This window comes from Salvelinus sp. IW2-2015, linkage group LG4q.1:29 (genome assembly GCF_002910315.2).
Source record: "Salvelinus sp. IW2-2015 linkage group LG4q.1:29, ASM291031v2, whole genome shotgun sequence".
NCBI classification, from domain to species: domain Eukaryota; kingdom Metazoa; phylum Chordata; class Actinopteri; order Salmoniformes; family Salmonidae; genus Salvelinus; species Salvelinus sp. IW2-2015.
Genome location: NC_036842.1, coordinates 10,508,775 through 10,526,889, shown reverse-complemented (window position 1 = coordinate 10,526,889; position 18,115 = coordinate 10,508,775). Strand labels below are relative to the sequence as shown.

At 41.5% G+C, this 18,115-nt stretch overlaps 2 protein-coding genes across 2 annotated transcripts in view; both read left to right on the top strand.

Annotated features, from left to right (window-relative positions):
• Nucleotides 1–1,071: 1,071 nt before the first annotated feature.
• cfap53 (cilia and flagella associated protein 53) lies at nt 1,072–5,171 on the top strand. Its single transcript, XM_023983662.2, has 8 exons — nt 1,072–2,349; nt 2,679–2,908; nt 3,012–3,185; nt 3,283–3,586; nt 3,695–3,913; nt 4,041–4,257; nt 4,423–4,525; nt 4,651–5,171. The coding sequence occupies exons 1-8, from the start codon at nt 2,275–2,277 to the stop codon at nt 4,892–4,894; spliced, it is 1,566 nt and encodes a 521-aa protein (XP_023839430.1). The 5' UTR covers nt 1,072–2,274; the 3' UTR covers nt 4,895–5,171.
• Nucleotides 5,172–7,203: 2,032 nt separating this feature from the next.
• The window catches only part of LOC111961417 (unconventional myosin-Vb-like), an 82,102-nt gene continuing 71,190 nt past the window's right edge, over nt 7,204–18,115 (top strand). Inside the window, 1 exon segment of the mRNA XM_070441267.1 lies at nt 7,204–7,395. Within this exon segment, the coding sequence (XP_070297368.1) occupies nt 7,285–7,395 (111 nt within the window). The 5' untranslated portion in view covers nt 7,204–7,284.

Below are 18,115 nucleotides of genomic sequence, written 5' to 3'. Positions count from 1 at the left end.
CACAACAACCATAAAGCTGGCCAGCTAGCTGGCTAATGTTAGCTAGTCTGCTAAATCGCGATTTCCGTAAATTAACCACCCGATATGATTGGTCATCGCCGCTGGTGATTTGCATAAAGTTGGGAAAGCGTGTCTTTTTCACCGCCTCCCAGGCCACATTCGCACCGCCCAAATGTCCCCCCGCTCTCCTTCCATTGAAATTAATGGAAAGCGGTGTTTCACCGCGTGCTAGTGAACGTGGGGCATCTAGTAGGGGTCTCTCGAGATCAGGGAACGTTCTCCTGCCCACTCCCAAGCTGTGTTCGAATACTCATACTACCCACACTAACCGTACTATTTGTGACGTTAATTGAGTATATAGTATGCTTATTGGTCATAGTATGGATATATTTAKTATATCCATACTAGTTAGCTAACTACCTAACAATTTACAAGTTCCCCAGATGTCGAACWAAATTCGCCAAAATATGACGTTTACACGCAGAGGACACTATTTCCGTGCTTTAGGGCCGACARTGCAATTCTTCAGGAAATGGGCGTGGTTCCACATCGTTTTCAGATTTCAAGAAAATKGCGAAAAATATGCAGCAAAGTCCAACAGCGGATACAAATTCATTRCTTTAACTAATTATGACAAATGTTAACAAAATGTTGAGAAATGTAATAAAATAATGACTTTTCCAGTAAGTTACCTTACACGTTGTTGGCTGACAATTTGCTACCTACGCTGTCCTTACGAACCACAGCATATCATTACAGCAGTATGAACAGGTGTGCCGAAAATCGTTCTTCATTGCTGCGACTTGATTGCTAAAACTTGAGATTTCTGCTCTTCACTCTGTTGTCAGTTTAGCCTACATTTCACTGATCTTAGTAGCAGAAATAATTTTTGTCTGTAGTTTTTGGTTTGGCTATTTGTTTCAAGTGTATGTGGCGGTTCTAGCTTGTATGGCGCCCTGGGCGGCTGCCATTGTCGCCCATACCTAAATCYGCAAATGATTTTGTAGTCTATAAATACATATTTTAGCCAAACTTCGTCATCTCTCCCATGTCTTATTCGACTAGTATTTTTGAAAGTGTRAGGATAATAATTCAGCCATAGTAWTGAAATGTTTATTGCTTGCTAACATGTTACTCCGTCCTCTATGTTTAATATAACACACATACATTCATTATTACTTTCGGATGCCTATCCTGACGTGAAGTTTGTTCTATAGAAGGTATTTGACTCTGATGTGTGCCACAAAGTATTTGACTCCAGCCACAAAATTAAGGAAATTAGAAGGAGGGCCTTACACCCATTACAGGGGGGTTCTGGCAGGGCGAGATTTTCGGCACAACACCTGTATGTTAGCTACCTAACGTTAGTTGGCTACTTATACATCAAACTTGCCAGTATATTAACTATATGCTATCTAACTACCCAACGTTTATTGACTTAATTATTCCATTCTTAGCTAAATTGTATTATCGTTGTGCGTTCTCAATGAACGTTGGGTGCTTTCGTAAATTCGCTCTGGCTATCTACTCCGATTGTGTACCAGTCCAGAGCCAGAATAATGCATTTACGAGCGCTCAACAGCGGTTGAATATGGTCGACAAAAAAGCGTCATTAAATTGTTGCCACCAACGCTCTGGACAACATAACTGCCTAACCAGCTCTGCTATGGCGAGTAAAATGGTCAGAGTGGTGTCACTCATTTGTGTCTGGAAGTAGCTAGCCAACGTTAGCATGGTGCTTGACTACCGTTGTAAGGTCAGAACGCTCAAATCCTACTCCTCGGGCCGAGCGTCCAGTGTGCGCTCCGACTTTCCAAACGGACAATGAYAACGCTCTGAATTTACGAGCGGACTCTGACACTCCAGGTTGAATTTAAGAACACACCCGAAGTCGTAAAATGTCTAACTAGTAATTTGTTATGCTAACTAGCTAGCAAGAGGTTGCATAGCAACAACTTCAACTTCCGGTAGACCGGCACGCTCAACAAAGGATACTGTTCCGTTTACAGTATACTACAATTAACTAATAGTATGTAGTATATACTCATTAAATATGTAGAATACAGTATGTTAGTATGGGTATTCGAACACAGCTCCAGTGATCAACCCCTGCAGCATGTTTTGTAGTTGTCATGGTAACAATTTACTAGTTCCGTCAACAAAATCGCCGGAGAGACTCCTCGTCAAGGTCCATGTGAAACAGTTGGGAAACTTGATGGGATGCAGGACAAATAGAAGTATCTGGCTGGGAAGAAGCTTGTTTTGTATCCAAGTATGTTGGCCAGTCAGACTAGAAATAAACCACAATGTCGCGAGTTTACGGGACCAACACCTCATTCAGTGGCGGTGGTAAGTTCAATACAAACTCTGTGACTAGTTAACGTTAATAAGCTTAGCTACRTGTTGTACATAGCTAAACAAACGTATTGTTTTGTAAAATTAGAGAGTAAGCATATCTAACAATTCTTTTTAAAATTGTTTTTACCGACCCCAGTTGACCTGGGTAGGAAAATTGGCCCTTAGCCAGATAGATTCCTGTGTGACAGTTCTGTACAATGTTTTAGTTAAAGCAAATAACTACAGTAGGGCCTTGAGTTTTCCTTGGCCAGGTCACTTGGTCAGGAGAAACTGCTGCCTCCCATAAACATAATTACTAAACCCTTACCAACATTTTCCAGAGGGCGAGGTTCCCATCATCCAGGCCTCCAGACTACCTCATCCTGGAGAGAAGGAAACAGGAGGAGGCCCGGGACAAGGTGTTGGAGTTCACCAAGTACCAGAACACCTGTGACCTTAAGACGCGCTGGGAGAAGAACTCTGACCGGCGCATTGTGTTGGGAACCATTGAGAGACGGGTCAAAGATGCCATTGGGCAGTATCAGATGACCATCAATGAGAGGAGGGAGAGGTCTGTGACAAATCTTTTGGTTGAGTTCCCATAACAGCTGATCATATTTTTTAAGAGGTATTTCAATTGCTCCATGTCTGTCTATCACCCCTGTCTCCCTTAGACTGCATGATATGTTGGGGGCAGAGGAGAAGGAACTGCTGAGAGAAATGGAGACCAAAAAGGAGACAGTGCTGGAGAGACAAGCCAAGATGCGAGAGAGAGYCAAGTTACTGCGAGAGAGGAGGGAGAGTGAAAGGCTAAGTGTGGTTGAAGACAAGCTTGAACAGCAATTCAGGTAGAGAGAACAACTAAAGGGATTTTCTACAAGACAATGTTGCAGCTTTCTTTTATATGTGTGTGTTAAAACCTCTATACAAATGGACCAATTTCAGAGAGCGGAGTGAGGAGCTCCGGGCTGAACAGACTCGACGCAGGCAGGACGAAATTTGCACAGAGCGGGCTGCGCAGCTATGTACACGGCAGGTGACGCAGCGACAGAAAGAGGAGGAGGAGCAGCTCTTTGCTCAGCTGTGGGAGAGCGACCGGCGAGCCAAGGAGGAGCGGGAGGGCCAGGATGCGCAGAGGCAACGCCAGAGTAACTTGCAGCAGCTGGCCTACCTGCGTGTTCAGATGGAGGCTGCCGAGCAGCAGAGAGAACAGGCCAAGCAGCTCAAAGAGGAAGAGGCCCTGCTACTGGTAGGCAAATTCAGCCTGTAATTGAGATGTTTCTCTCTGTGTCTGTGTCGGTTTCTGCTTTGTGATCACTAATTGAGCCCTCTCTGTTTTTCTCTGTGTGTGTCCCAGAGGGAGCAGAGAGAGATGCTGCATCTGGAGGAGCAGAGAGAGCGCCGTCAGAAGCTCCAGGGTCAGGAGAGCCGGCGCAGGCTGCTCGACCACTCTCTGAGGCTGAAAATGAAGCGCCAGGCCAGGGAGCAGCAGGACGAGCTGGCCCTGGACATGAGCATGCTCGAGCATCTGCTGACGGAGGAGAGAGATGAGAAACAGGGCAAGGTCACGAGGAAGGTGGGAAAGTGGAGTCGTATTAGCATGTTAAATTACCACATTGTCACTCTATTTGGCACACAAAGAAATCTTATTAAACTAAAAGAGGCAGAGGATAACTGACTGAGTGTGTGTGTGTGTTTCACAGCTTGAGCTGCGAGAGGAGCAGAGTAGGTACCAGCAGTACCTGGCCGATCAGCTTGAGGAACAGAAGAGACAGGAGGTGGAGACAGAGCAGCTGATCGAGGCAGAGCTAAAGCAGACCTGGGCCCGGAGGGCAGAGCAGTGTCACAAAGAGAAACACGCCAGGGATAGGCTGATGAAGGATGTGATGGACACACGCCGCCTGCAGATCCAGGAGAAATGTAAGAAAGCGGAAGAGAGGGAAGCAGATCTGTCACTTGGGCAGGTCCTTTGTGACAGTGCAGTTGATTTACAGTATACAATGACTTGTTTATATCACAAGTCATCTTTTAAATAGGATGTGGTCTCATGGTGTGTGTGCTTGTGTATTTGTGCTTMTTTTTTAGTGGATTTGAACAAGCAGAAACAGGCTCAGCTGGCCGAGGAGAGAGACGAGCTAAACAAAACCATACAGGAGAACCAACTGCTGGATGAGAGAGAGAAAACTCGGTATGCATAATGTGATCAAAGATTCTGACATGCGTCCTCTCACAGAAATACACAATCATTTTACCCTTTTTCACACACAGCAGAAGACTTCACAATTAATACATATCTCTGCTTTCCTCTCCCAGTCTGAGACAGGGCTGTCAGGAGTTCCAGGCAGACCTGCTGGCCCAGATGATGTACCAGCAGCAGTTGCGTGATGAGGGGAGATCTCAGACAGAGCAGGAGCACCAGCAAGGCCTGGTCTACCAGGAGCAGTACAACAGAAAGATGCAGGAGATCCTCTCCAGGCCTACCTCACACACCAGGGCTGTCCACCCCTTCAGGAGAACCTCTTCCACTAACCCACAGGGACAGTTTAGCTTGGAGTAACCTAGCATGTGAAGTAAAGCAAATGCATTTATGGCCTGGCTCGGCAGGGAACACATACTTTCGTAATTCAGACAACGTACACAAACACTAATCTCTAAAAATTATACACCCACACGAACACACGCCTAACCCTGTCTTACCTCACAAACATACATCTCCGGCAAGTGCTTTATGTGTAATCCTCTTAAGACAAATCGGAAATTAGCTGTCCCAAGTTTCTCAGAAAATGGCTAATGGATATTAAATTCAAATAAAATAAATGTAATCATATTTTTGAGTTCAGAAAATGTTTCCATTTTGCTCCTTGGCAGAGTGCTRTATTGCATACATTGATGGAGGATTTCACCAGGAACAAAGCTGTTCATATTTTGTTCAGTAGGTAGCGCTGAAAATGTATTTTTTCAATTTCAATTTCAGTTCAATTTCAGGAACTCTTTTTGAGCAAATTGTTGGTATATTAAATGTACCTATTTTAAAAATAAGTCGATTTTCAATTGAATAATATTACTGTGGAGGCGGAGGCCTGCCTGCATACACATGAAGAGAGCAGTGTCTTTGGATTTCATTGCACTGTAATGTAATCTCACGTGATGGCAAACATAACATTGTTGGGTAATACAGGGATAAAGTCTGAAATACATTATGTSTCATGAGCATAAGTTGCTTTCTCTGGATATAGTTACAGCAAGTGAAGGCAGAGAAAGATACAAGAAAAACTATCTTGTCGAGTGTGAAAGTGTGTGTGTGACATTTAAATTAATGCATCATGTGCTATATAAATCTACCAAGCAAAAATTAGATGTGCCTGTATTTAGCATGTTAAATAAGGCATGATTTASTGGTGCCAAAAATAAGAATTGGGCTAAAAGCTTATTGTATCACCCAACTCGACTAACTGGATTTTAGTGCCATACTGCCATTAAGTCTATTATGCTTAGACTCATCACATGGCACATACCTGTAGGTAGTTGAGCAGGTGATAGGAATTCAGTGGTTAGTCTGACTTGAGTTACCRGAAAAGGTTGTTAGTGGCATGTCAAAGCATTGAGTCCTATTATCTCAGTGTCATTTCCCAAAGCAACCCATGGTGTTAGCCCCAACGTTGGGACCACCTGCTGTGGAATGAGGCATACACAACTCTCCAAACGGATTGCTGTGGGAAATATTTCACAAGCACTGAGTAATGTCTATCCTCTTTGTAACCGACTGTTTTAGGCCCATTTCATAACACAAACCCTTTTCCTTACAAACCCTTTTAMTTATCAGTGCTAGTTATCAATACTACTGTAGTTCAATGTGAACTTCAGTAGAATGTATACATTACAAATTGTAGAATGTTGAAAAATAATTGTGTATTCTTGTACAAGGCATGGAGCAAATAACACATTACTAGTCATTTTCCTTGTSACCTGTTCCATCTGTGATCTCTGTTCTCTTTATTTTTTTAATTTCACCTTTATTTAACCAGGTAGGCTAGTTGAGAACAAGTTCTCATTTGCAACTGCGACCTGGCCAAGATAAAGCATAGCAATTCGACACACAACAACACAGAGTTACACATGGAATAAACAAAACATACAGTCAATAATGCAGTAGAAAAAAAGAAAAMAAAAAGTATATATACAGTGAGTGCAAATGAGGTAAGATAAGGGAGTTAAGGCAATAAAAAGGCCATGGTGGCGAAGTAATTACAATATAGCAATTAAACACAAGAATGGTAGATGTGCAGAAGATGAATGTGCAAGTAGAGATACTGGGGTGCAAAGGAGCAAGATAAATAAATAAATACAGTATGGGGATGAGGTAGATAGATGGGCTGTTTACAGATGGGCTATGTACAGGTGCAGTGATCTGTGAGCTGCTCTGACAGCTGGTGCTTAAAGCTAGTGAGGGAGATATGAGTCTCCAGCTTCAGTGATTTTTTGCAGTTCGTTCCAGTCATTGGCAGCAGAGAACTGGAARKAAAGGCGACCAAAGGAGGAATTGGCTTTTGGGGGTGACCAGTGAGATATACTTGCTGGAGCGCGTGCTACGAGTGGGTGCTACTATGGTGACCAGTGAGCTGAGATAAGGCAGGGCTTTAATTTTTATTTTTTTATTTGAATGATTGTAATGGGTGGAATGTATTTTGACTGTGCCTGCATACTTTTCAGATTCCATATAGCAGCCTGGTAGGTGAAGTCAATCAACACCCCATACCTGCAGAAGGAGTGGTTGGGAGTGTAGTCATGGCATGATATTGGAATGGATTTTTTCTTCTTTCTAAATAGCCTGCTGACAGTAATGACTTGAGGACAGTATGATCTGGATCGTGGAATAATCACAGCTACCTCTGAATACTCTAGCAGAATCTTCTACTACATACAGTATCTAAGGACTATAACGCCATAATGAAAAGGCAAGTGAAGGAACATAACGCCATAATGAAAAGGCAAGTGAAGSAAMATAACACCATAATGAAGAGACAAGAGGGGAAGATTGACTATGAACTCTACTGCAAGGTAACATACTACTGCTGTAGACCTACAGTGCATGTTGTATTTTGTGATATTGTTGATCATAGTGGGACGAAATGCGGAACAGGATGTATAAATGATGCTGTGTTTTATAAAGTCTAATTTCCCCAAATATTGTAACCTTGCAGCTGTCATGGACATAAAACTTCAAATTTTAAGCATGACATTTTTATAGGCTTCAGGTACCAGCCTAGTTCCTGTTACAGATTGTACTACTACAATCAAAGATAACACTCTGACGTGTTGATGCTTGCCTTGAACTAAGATACTAGGTCCACTGAGTTCAGGAAATCATAGTAATTGATTATCCATACCTTTGCTATTCAGAATGATTTTGTGGGGTGGAGCAAAAAGTTGCGTTAATTTCATTAAGATTCCCGAAATGTGTCAAGATAAATCATATAATAGCCATACATATAGGCCTATATTAGAAGTTTTCAATGTAACATTATGACCTAAACCCATAATTGGATCTACCCCTCCACAGTCCACCATGGTATCCCCACTGTTAATGTTCGTTCTAATCTAGAGCGTGGAATAAATTGTAGTGCGCTGATGAGCCAGATGGGGTCTCGTGCGGTACTCCGGTACAGCCTGAGCCATTGCCAGTCAACATGACTTGAGTCCATGGATACGACGGGGAGGATCTAAAGGGAAGCTATTGATCAACTATTTATAGTTTATGTATTTGCACTTATAACCTACTGGGGCTGGCTACCCATATCCAGTCGTCATTCGTTGGCGTTTTTCATTATTGAGTAATATAAGGGGGATCAAGCAAAACTGAGGTGTTACGCAACTCATCCACGTGAAGACACCTGCCGTTCGTGACCAGGAAAGGGGTCGGAAGTGGCTAACATATTTAACTCAACTCTGGACGACGACACTCGGGAATATGACGACGAAATTAACTTCTAATTAGATGAAACAACTTTATGGGATTATCAACAATCATGAGATATTGTCATTTATAAAACGCTGCAGTTACTTTTCAGTTTTCGTTGATAGTGTTGGACCATGTCSGTAAACGAGTTATATTCAAAGGTGAGTGCTTTGTACAGTAATTGATTCTTTATATACACTTCTTTCTCCTGTCCAGGTCCATTTCGTGTTGCATAACTGCATAATTATTGTGGCAACCTCTTGGGCCACCACATCTATAGAGGGTGTAATTGTAGAATTCGCCATTGTAGCCAGTTTCCTGCTTGGATGTCATGTATTTTAATGCAGGCATAATGACAAGTGTTCAGGAAGAAATCGAGCGCCAGCCATCCCAGTTCTGCTTGCTCGGATGTCATTGCAGCTTGTTTGACAGGTGCACGAGCAAGTTTAGTTTCGGTCTGGTATCGGTGTTCGGTTGTAGTTTACTGTTGTCTTCTAGCCTTGTGGGCTACTGCTGGACCTAGTTGTGTCCRTAATAGTAAAATCATACATTTTCAATACTGACTAGTCTTAAGATAAAATAACTGATAATATCTTATTAAAGGAAAGCGAGTCAAAGCATTCATAATCTGATTGTACAGTATCTCCCAGGCGGCAGTGAATTTTGAACACGGGATAGATAATTACAAACAATTTATACTTAAGCTGCTTTGTGAAGAGGGTCAAAAGAGGCGTTTTAATCATGGATTGATTGAATATTCTATTTCTAGTGGGAACATGCTTTATGCAGTAACACAGGCTTGTGCCCAATCCTCAAAAAGGGCTAATATACCCCTACCCGAGGTATAACAAAGCACAACCATTTTTTCCCCCTTATCTCGAAGGTCTCTCATATACGAAATGGATGGTTGTATAAAAATATTTTACTGGAGAAGTGTTTAAATTGATAGATATTGTGACACACCACCTTAACTCAAACAGTGCAGAATAATGCTTGGCTGATGGATTTGGGGCTGGGCCACATAAACTCAACCCAAATTGTGGAATAAAAGTAGTAAATTGAATGCCCTACATACCCAAACAAACAGCATTAGGATATCTTAATTAAAGCTTTTTGGAAATATAGACCTGTAAACACAGAGATAAAATAGGTGTAAATATCAATAGAAACATTGCCAAGTCAAATTTGCTCTCATTCAGGGCTGTCTGGTCCTGCCTGGGAAAAAAACATACAGCAACGCATGTTTTTTGATGTTGTGGCTATTGTAATTTGCTCTAAGGAAAACACCCCCTAAACTCAAAAAGTGCAGAATAATGCCTGACAGGAGGGACATGGGCCACAMACTCATGTAACCCAAAATGGAAAGCTCTGGTATTGCTGAAATGTTGTAATACAAGTGGTCAGTTGTCTACCCTACATACACAAACAAATAACATTAGCATATCTTAATTCCCTTTGGAAATTTAGACCTAGCATGAAAATATAACATTCATCATAATAATTAATAGTTTAACTTCACTTGGTCCTGCTTGACAAAAATGCATACAGTTACATTTTTTATTTTAAAGTTGTGCCTACTGTAATCAGCTCTAAGGCAAGTGGGCTCAGACACTAAAGACTGTCATGTTTTTTTCCAGCCAAAGGCTCCTCTGTTTAGCCCCTACTCTTGCAATTACATTAGGCCCCTCCCCCCCTAGATTTGACTCCAAATCCAATATGGCTGCCACATTGCAATTAAATGGTGGTTTAATTACCTGTATTTGTACACGTTTTAAATGAGAAATGTCAGATTTGTGTACTGTACTCAAGATAATTTTTGTGTACTTCAACTATGTTAGGAATTCATGAATACACTCAAACACCTTTGTCTGGATATATAAAAAGGCAGCAGACTGCTTGGCATGGCAACACCAAGTAGTTATTCCAAGTCACAAGCCTCTGAGGATCAATGAGGCGACTGGGAGGCTCCAACAACAGGACAGATAATCTAACCCTGGACTCTGACACCGTCTCCCTAGCTCTACAACTTGCCTCCACTGTGGTATAACTTGCACCTCCAGGATTGGGCTCTCAAATCACCTCCTTATCATTTAGAAGTGAGCTTTGATTCATTGCTAGTCTAATATGTCTGCCTGAATCTAACATGACCTTTTGCTGGCTCACTGCATTTCTGATGTTTATTGGGATGTTCTGGTGCACTCTTATCCTGTTTGGGTTGAGCTGGCACATTGCTTCTTCCAGACTTTCATGTCCACCATCCTGGCTATCTGCCTTGGACTTGCTGTACATCTTGACTTGGTGACAGTTATGGTGTATGGGGAGGATGCAACCACACATAAACAAGCTCATAAGGCAGGTGTTCACTACAATGAACCAACACAACCTGAAACTCATTGACAAGAAATGCCATCAACTTATTGGGCCTTCACATGCCATCCTGGATCTCCCAGAACTGTCCTTGATAGGCCCAATCCACTATCAGTCCTTCCCTCATGTAGTTACTAGAGACAGACACACCATGGAACTGGACTGCCACATGTCAGGAGGCCATTCAACAGCAAAAATGCCATCTGGACATTGCTGGCGTGCATTGTCCTCATATGTACGTACTGTATTTGGCTACCAACCATGGCTGGCCAAGCCATGTGATACCTGAACTGGACTCACTTGTGAAGAATGGCCTTTTCTGCTGATGTGACTCATGCTTTGGTCTGGGAAAATCCCAACATCCCTATGAGGACATATGTCATTTATGGCAAATGAGGAACCTTAGGATGGTAAAACTTGCTGTATGTGATSGTTTATGGTGGCTGGGTATTGACTATGAGAGCGGTCTTTGTGCGTCATGCTTAGTCTGTTCCACCTCCTCTGCAACCCTTTTACTGTCCATCAAATCCCAGGTATCGCCTTCAAATGTATATGTGTGTGGAGCTGTGCTATGTCCCTCACAACCAACGCTTCTTAGTCATAGTCTATGTGGTGCAGCGGTCTAAGGCACGGCATCTCAGTGCAAGAGGCGTCACTGCAGTACCTGGTTCGAATCCATGCTGTATCACATCCGGCCGTGATTGGGAGTGCCATAGGGCGGCGCACAATTGGCCCAGCGTCGTCCAGGTCTGGCTGGGGTAGGCCGTCATTGTAAATAAGAATTTGTTCTTAACTGACTTGCCTAGTTAAATAAAATAAAAAAAATAGCTACACTCTAACTAACCTCTAAATTGAAGTCACCCTCACAGGTTCTGTCATTCTACATCTCCTGCTTGTTGTGCCCCAGTCGCTAATCAATGCCAACCACCCACAGATAATATTGGCGAAATTATCATCCTACCTGACTTCCAAAGGAATATGAAGGAATATGTAGAATGTGACCTGCAGGACATTTTGCCACATTCAACATATATAAAAAATAAATAAAAACACCCACAGGCCAATTATGCATTGGAAAGATCTAAAGGCAAGTCTGTTTTTGACAGCCCTTTCACAGACTGTCCTTCACATCCAGACAACCAACCATTCCATTACTGGTGTATCCCCAGCAACATTCATGCTGGGATAAAATTCCAGTTACCGTAGTCAATGCAACTCCGGGATGCTGGCCTTCTAGGCAGAGTTGCAAAGAAAAAGCCATATCTCAGACTGGCCAATAAAAAGATTGATGGGTAAAAGAACAGACACTGGACAGAGGAACTCTGCCTAGAAGGCCAGTATCCCGGAGTCGCCTCTTCACTGTTGACGTTGAGACTGGTGTTTTGCGAGTACTATTTAATGAAGCTGTCAGTTGAGGGTTTGTGAGGCGTCTGTTTCTCAAAGTAGACACTCTAATGTACTTGTCCTCTTGCTCAGTTGTGCACCGGGGCCTYCMACTCCTCTTTCTATTCTGGTTAGAGACAGTTTGCGCTGTTCTGTGAAGGGAGTAGTACACATCATTGTACGAGATCTTCAGTTTCTTGGCCATTTCTTGCATGGAATAGCCATCATTTCTCAGAACAAGAATAGCCTGAYGAGTTTCAGAAGAAAGKYSTTTGTTTCTAGACATTTTGAGCCTGTAATCGAACCAACAAATGCTGATGCTCCAGATACTCAACTTGTCTAAAGGCCAGTTTTATTGCTTCTTTAATCAGGACAACAGTTTTCAGCTGTGCGTTTTCTAATGATCAATTAGCCTTTTAAAATKATAAACTTGGATTAGCTAACACAACGTGCCATTGGAACACAGGAGTGATGGTTGCTGATAATGGGCCTCTGTACGCCTATGTAGATATTCCCCCAAAAATCAGCCGTTTCCAATTACAATAGTCAATTACAATAGTCATTTACAACATTAACAATGTCTACACTGTATTTCTGATCAATTTGATGTTATTTTAATGGACAAAAAAWKTGCTTTTCTTTCAAAAACAAGGACATTTCTAAGTGACCCCAAACTTTTGAACGGTAGTGTATACACTACTAGAGTAGCTGACTGTTTWATTACGGTTGCTTTCCTGTTACTTGGTTACGATACTGTGTGTTGTGAAGGCTTGTTATTATATTTGAAGGTATTGCCCCTTGTTGATATGAATGAGATTAAAACATGAACACACATTGTGGCTATTCAAACACAACAGAGGCATGACAGTGCCACTCATTGTCCTTGATATACCAAGAGCCTTATGAAACCATTTCAAAGACAGAATAACAAAATTAACAAGGGCTATTTATATGCAGGCTAAGGTGTTTGAGGGTAATCATGTTGGCCATATTGGAATCCGAATATAGTTGATTCACAATTAGGCATGAGGGTTGTACACAATTGTGAATAAATGCCTCTCATTTACAAAATTCATATTTGCAGGTGACTTAACCGTGATCAAATGTTATTATGGCAGCCATAATTTAGATTTAGGATTTGAGGCAAAATATAAAGATAATCTGTGATTGCCCCTTTGACCTAATTGCAATYCTTTAAGGAACCTTGGACCCCAAAAGTTTTTTTATATGGGTGTTTGTTGTTTTCCTTAGAGCCAATTACAATAGCCACAACATCAAAGAATGTGTAACTGTATGTATTTCTTTCAGGCAGGACCAGACGGCATTGAATGAGAGCAAATTTGACTTGGAAAGTTTTCTATTGAACAGCTACCAAAACGTGAAGTTCATCATAAATATTCGTAGTTGATATTGCCGTCTATTGTATCTGTGTGTTTACAGGTCTACATTTACAAGATGCTTTAACATATGCTAATGTTGTTTGTTTCGGTATGTAGGGCAGATAATTGTCTCCTTGTATTCCAAATTCGAGCAATATCAGAGTTTGCAGTATTGGGTTACATGAGTTTATGTGGCCCACTCCCCCTCCAGCCAGGGATTATTCTGTACTGATTGAGTTAAGGGGATGTCACAACATCTATCAATTTAACCACTTTTGATATCAAATATTTGTATACAACCATCCTTTTCATATATAGGAGACCTTTAGAGATATGGAAAAATGTGGTTGTTTCGTTATACCTTTGGTAGGGTTATGTAAAACATTTTGGGGGCCTTGCCACTAGCCTATTTTCCAATACTGGGGGCCCACAGTTGAATGAACATGCAACAATAACTTGAGCTGACACCATTACACACATTACAGACAATTGATGGGTTACTGGCCTACTCTCTGACATAGATTGTTGTGTGAAATTAGTACTTTGAATTTATACTTCGTATTTTGTTCCAATTGTTATGAAATATTATAGTTTCTTGTGGTGTAGGCCTATGTGTKGATTAACCTCGAAGATTTGTGTACACCACTGGAATGACTCATTTCAGGAAGAMAACTAGCCCAATGAAAGACACTAACTGCCTTCAGCGCCTAGTGACGATAGTGTCTCCTGGCCGGGGGAGTTKTTTAAAAGCCCTGATGCTTGCTCTAAACAGTAACACTCATCGCTTGCGGCACAGTTTTGGAAACATAAGGAACGTGTCTTTCATATCAGCGAGAAATAATTTTCAAAAACAAAATGTTTAATTTACTTCATACCTTTTTAATAGGGTTAGGGTTCCCACATGGCCATATTTCCATGTTACAGTGCTTGTTTACGTATAACAGACGTAAGACTACCTGTGCTAATTAGCTATCTGCGTCTCTGAACACCTGTGTGCAAACGGAAGACAGACGCCACAAACGTGGTGTCACTGAGAAATACTGTCGGCTGCAACTGTGTTAAAACCGGTTAAAACAGTGTACAGTTAGTGTTTTTGCATTTGTGAAATTATTTTGCTGTGATATGAAAGTAGAGGGATATATGTTTCTAGAACCATACTGATATCGATTCACGTTTAAATGGAGTATTTGGCTCTTTTGGCAGCCAGAGCCATTTCACCTTTAAACAGAACATGTAAGGTCCTTGGACTATAAGGAGTAACGTTGGGCTACTTTAGTCCATAATTGGGCTAGAAGAAACCTAGCCAAACTATTGAGAAAGCGATGTCTTTGAAGTGTAGAGTCATACATTGCAGGTGTAATTGGATAGAGAACAGAATCAGGTTACACACATTATTTGTCACTAATCCTCCAYGACTCCAAATCTAGTTTCGCATTCCTCTGCAGAAATGACAAAAATAGCTGCATTGTTGTTTACTTTAGAACTCTTGGATTTAGTTTAGGTGTTCCCTTTACTCAACTTTTGACTTGTTGAGTGAATGGCTGTTACAGTTCTCTGTCCAAACGTATTGTTCTATTTATTTACTAGTTATTTCCCTCTGTCTCTCTTGTTTACTCAGGGACAGACCAGTCAAACTTTGTCCTGTGAATAATTAACTTASTCTGACAGATGTCAAACCTTTTTCTTAATGTTTTCCTTTGTSTATAGTTAGTAAAAAATAGGACTGTGACATCATTGTAAAACACTAAAGACACACCTGTAGGCATTGTCATCTGAGTAWTTCTCCTCTCTAGTCATTCCTGCTCGGTGCTTTCATCCATGACCTTTTACCTTGCATTGTGTGACATCTCTATGAAATATTCTACCCAGTCTGTGAATTATATTGTATCAGAAGATTCTTCATGCCATAATTCTGTCTCGCTGGGCCAGTTCAAAGTCTTCTGATTAGGAATCCATTTAGCTTTTAGATTTAGTTTTGATACTGGATTGCAGTACAGTAACAGTCCTCAAATTGCACTCGTCAGTTAATAAGCTGTTATCCTCCTGGTCCATCCCACTCACACTCTCTGTAGCCCCCCCCCCCCCCACCCATGAAGCCCAGTAATCCAGAATAAAGACAAATCCTACGATTCCATCTGTTTTGTGATCAACGGCTGTACCAGTTGGCACACACATTCTTTTTTAGCTTACTATGTTGTAGTCAAAACACAGATTCAGCATGTGTCGTCTATCTACCTTGCATTATGTACATAACCTGTAGATGTTGTGATGTCATTGCAGACCTATAGTAATTAGGCCTACCCTCTGTGTGTTTGGTTTGCTGGTGGAATGTTGTTTCTTTGTGTTTAGTCAAGCTGTGGGCCTTTTAGAGTGCGATTATTTGGAGTCGACACTAGCCCCCTACAGTTTGGGCTAGGGGGTGCCTTGGAGTGAATTTAGCCTAAACCTGCCCTCTGTTCAGAGGTTTCAGTGGATTCCTAAATCCACGACAAATGCCTACAGTTGAAGTCGGAAGTTTACATACACCTTAGCCAAATACATTTGAACTCAGTTTTTAAAAATTCGCTGTCTTAGGTCAGTTAGGTTCACCACTTTATTTTAAGAATGTGAAATGTCAGAATAATAGTAGAGAGAATTATTTATTTCAGCTTTTATTTCTTTCATCACATTCCCAGTGGGTCAGAAGTTTACATACACTCAATTAGTATTTGGTAGCATTGCCTTTAAATTGTTTAACTTGGGTCAAACGTTTCGGGTAGCCTTCCACAAGCTTCCCACAATTAAGTTGGGTGAATTTTGGCCCATTCCTCCTGACAGAGCTGGTGTAACTGAGTCAGGTTTGTAGGCCTCCTTCCTCACACACGCTTTTTTAGTTCTGCCAACAAATTTTCTATAGGATTGAGGTCAGGGCTTTGTRATGGCCACTCCAATACCTTGACTTTGTTGTCCTTAAGCCATTTTGCCACAACTTTGCTTGGGGTCATTGTCCATTTGGAAGACCCATTTGCGACCAAGCTTTAACTTCCTGACTGATGTCTTGAGATGTTGCTTCAATGTATCCACTCATTTTCCTGCCTTATGATGCCATCTATTTTGTGAAGTGCACCAGTCCCTCCTTCAGCAAAGCACCCCCACAACATGATGCTGCCACCCCCGTTCTTCACAGTTGGGATGATGTTCTTCGGCTTGCAAGCCTCCCCCTTTTTCCTTCAAACATAGCGATGGTCATTGGCCAAACAGTTCTATTTTTGTTTCATCAGACCAGAGGACATTTCTCAAACAAAGTATTATCTTTGTCCCCATGTGCAGTTGCAAACCGTAGTCTGGCTTTTTTATGGCCGTTTTGGAGCAGTGACTTCTTCCTTGCTGAGCGGCCTTTCAGTGTATGTCGATTATAGGACTCGTTTTACTGTGGATATTGATACTTTTGTACCTGTTTCCTCCAGCGTCTTCACAAGGTCCTTTGCTGTTGTTCTGGGATTGATTTGCACTTTTCGCTCCAAAGTACGTTCATCTCTAGGAGACAGAATGCATCTCCTTCCTGAGCGGTATGACGGCGTACTATTGTTTGTACAGATGAACGTGGTACCTTCAGGCGTTTTGAAATTGCTCTCAAGGATGAACCAGACTTGTGGAGGTCTACAAATTTTTTTTGAGGTCTTGGCTGATTTTCTTTTGATTTCCCCATGATGTCAAGCAAAGAGGCACTGAGTTTGAAGGTAGGCCTTGAAATACATCCACAGGTACACCTCCAATTTACTCAAACAATGTCAATTAGCCTAACAGAAGCTTCTAAAGCCATTACATAATTTTCTGGAATTTTCCAAGCTGTTTAAAGGCACAGTCTGTATGTAAACTTCTGAACCACTRGAATTGTGATACAGTGAAATAATCTGTCTGTAAACAATTGTTGGAAAAATGACTTGTGTCATGCTCAAAGTAGATGTCCTAACTGACTTGCCAAAACTATAGTTTGTTAACAAGAAATTTGTGGAGTGGTTGAATAATGAGTTTTAATGACTCCAACCTAAGTGTATGTAAACTTCCGACTTCAACTGTATGTGTTAATGTGGGCCTCAGAGGAATGTTACGCTGTCTTGACCTTTTCTTTAACTTGAGGCAATGATAGCGAGAGGACAATTCACTTATTTCTAATATGCTTGTGTCCCAGCCTATTGGTAGGCCTTTGTTTTTCCCATTTATCATTGCAATATTTGAATTGTTTGAACTCTCACCTCCCACTTAATGTAGMAGTATTGACAAGTGCTTGTTGCTAAATGGCAGCAGTCAGCTAATGTTAAACATCTCCATTGCAAGATGTCAAAAGGTATTAGATGATGCTGTAATTCTACTCTATACATTGTTTCTTAGACATGCCAGTGCAGTACTTTMCTTTCATTAACAGGTAATAGGGTGCTGTCAGTGAGCCACTTTCAGTGCCAACATAAGTTATCTTGCAGGCTATTCTAAAAGTTTTTTCCATACACGCCTAAACAGACATTTCTTTACTCCAGACCCCAGTGTCCTAAACTCCTGAAGTATACACTTGGCTACTGTATGTAAGAGGGTCCGTGTTTCGGTCCTACTGTATYGTAGCTGAAGGGAAGTTAACTGTAAAAATGTAAGGCACAAAACAGAGGAAGAAAATTGTACCATGAAGCAGGAAGTTGCTGTGATTCTCAGGAGTACAGCA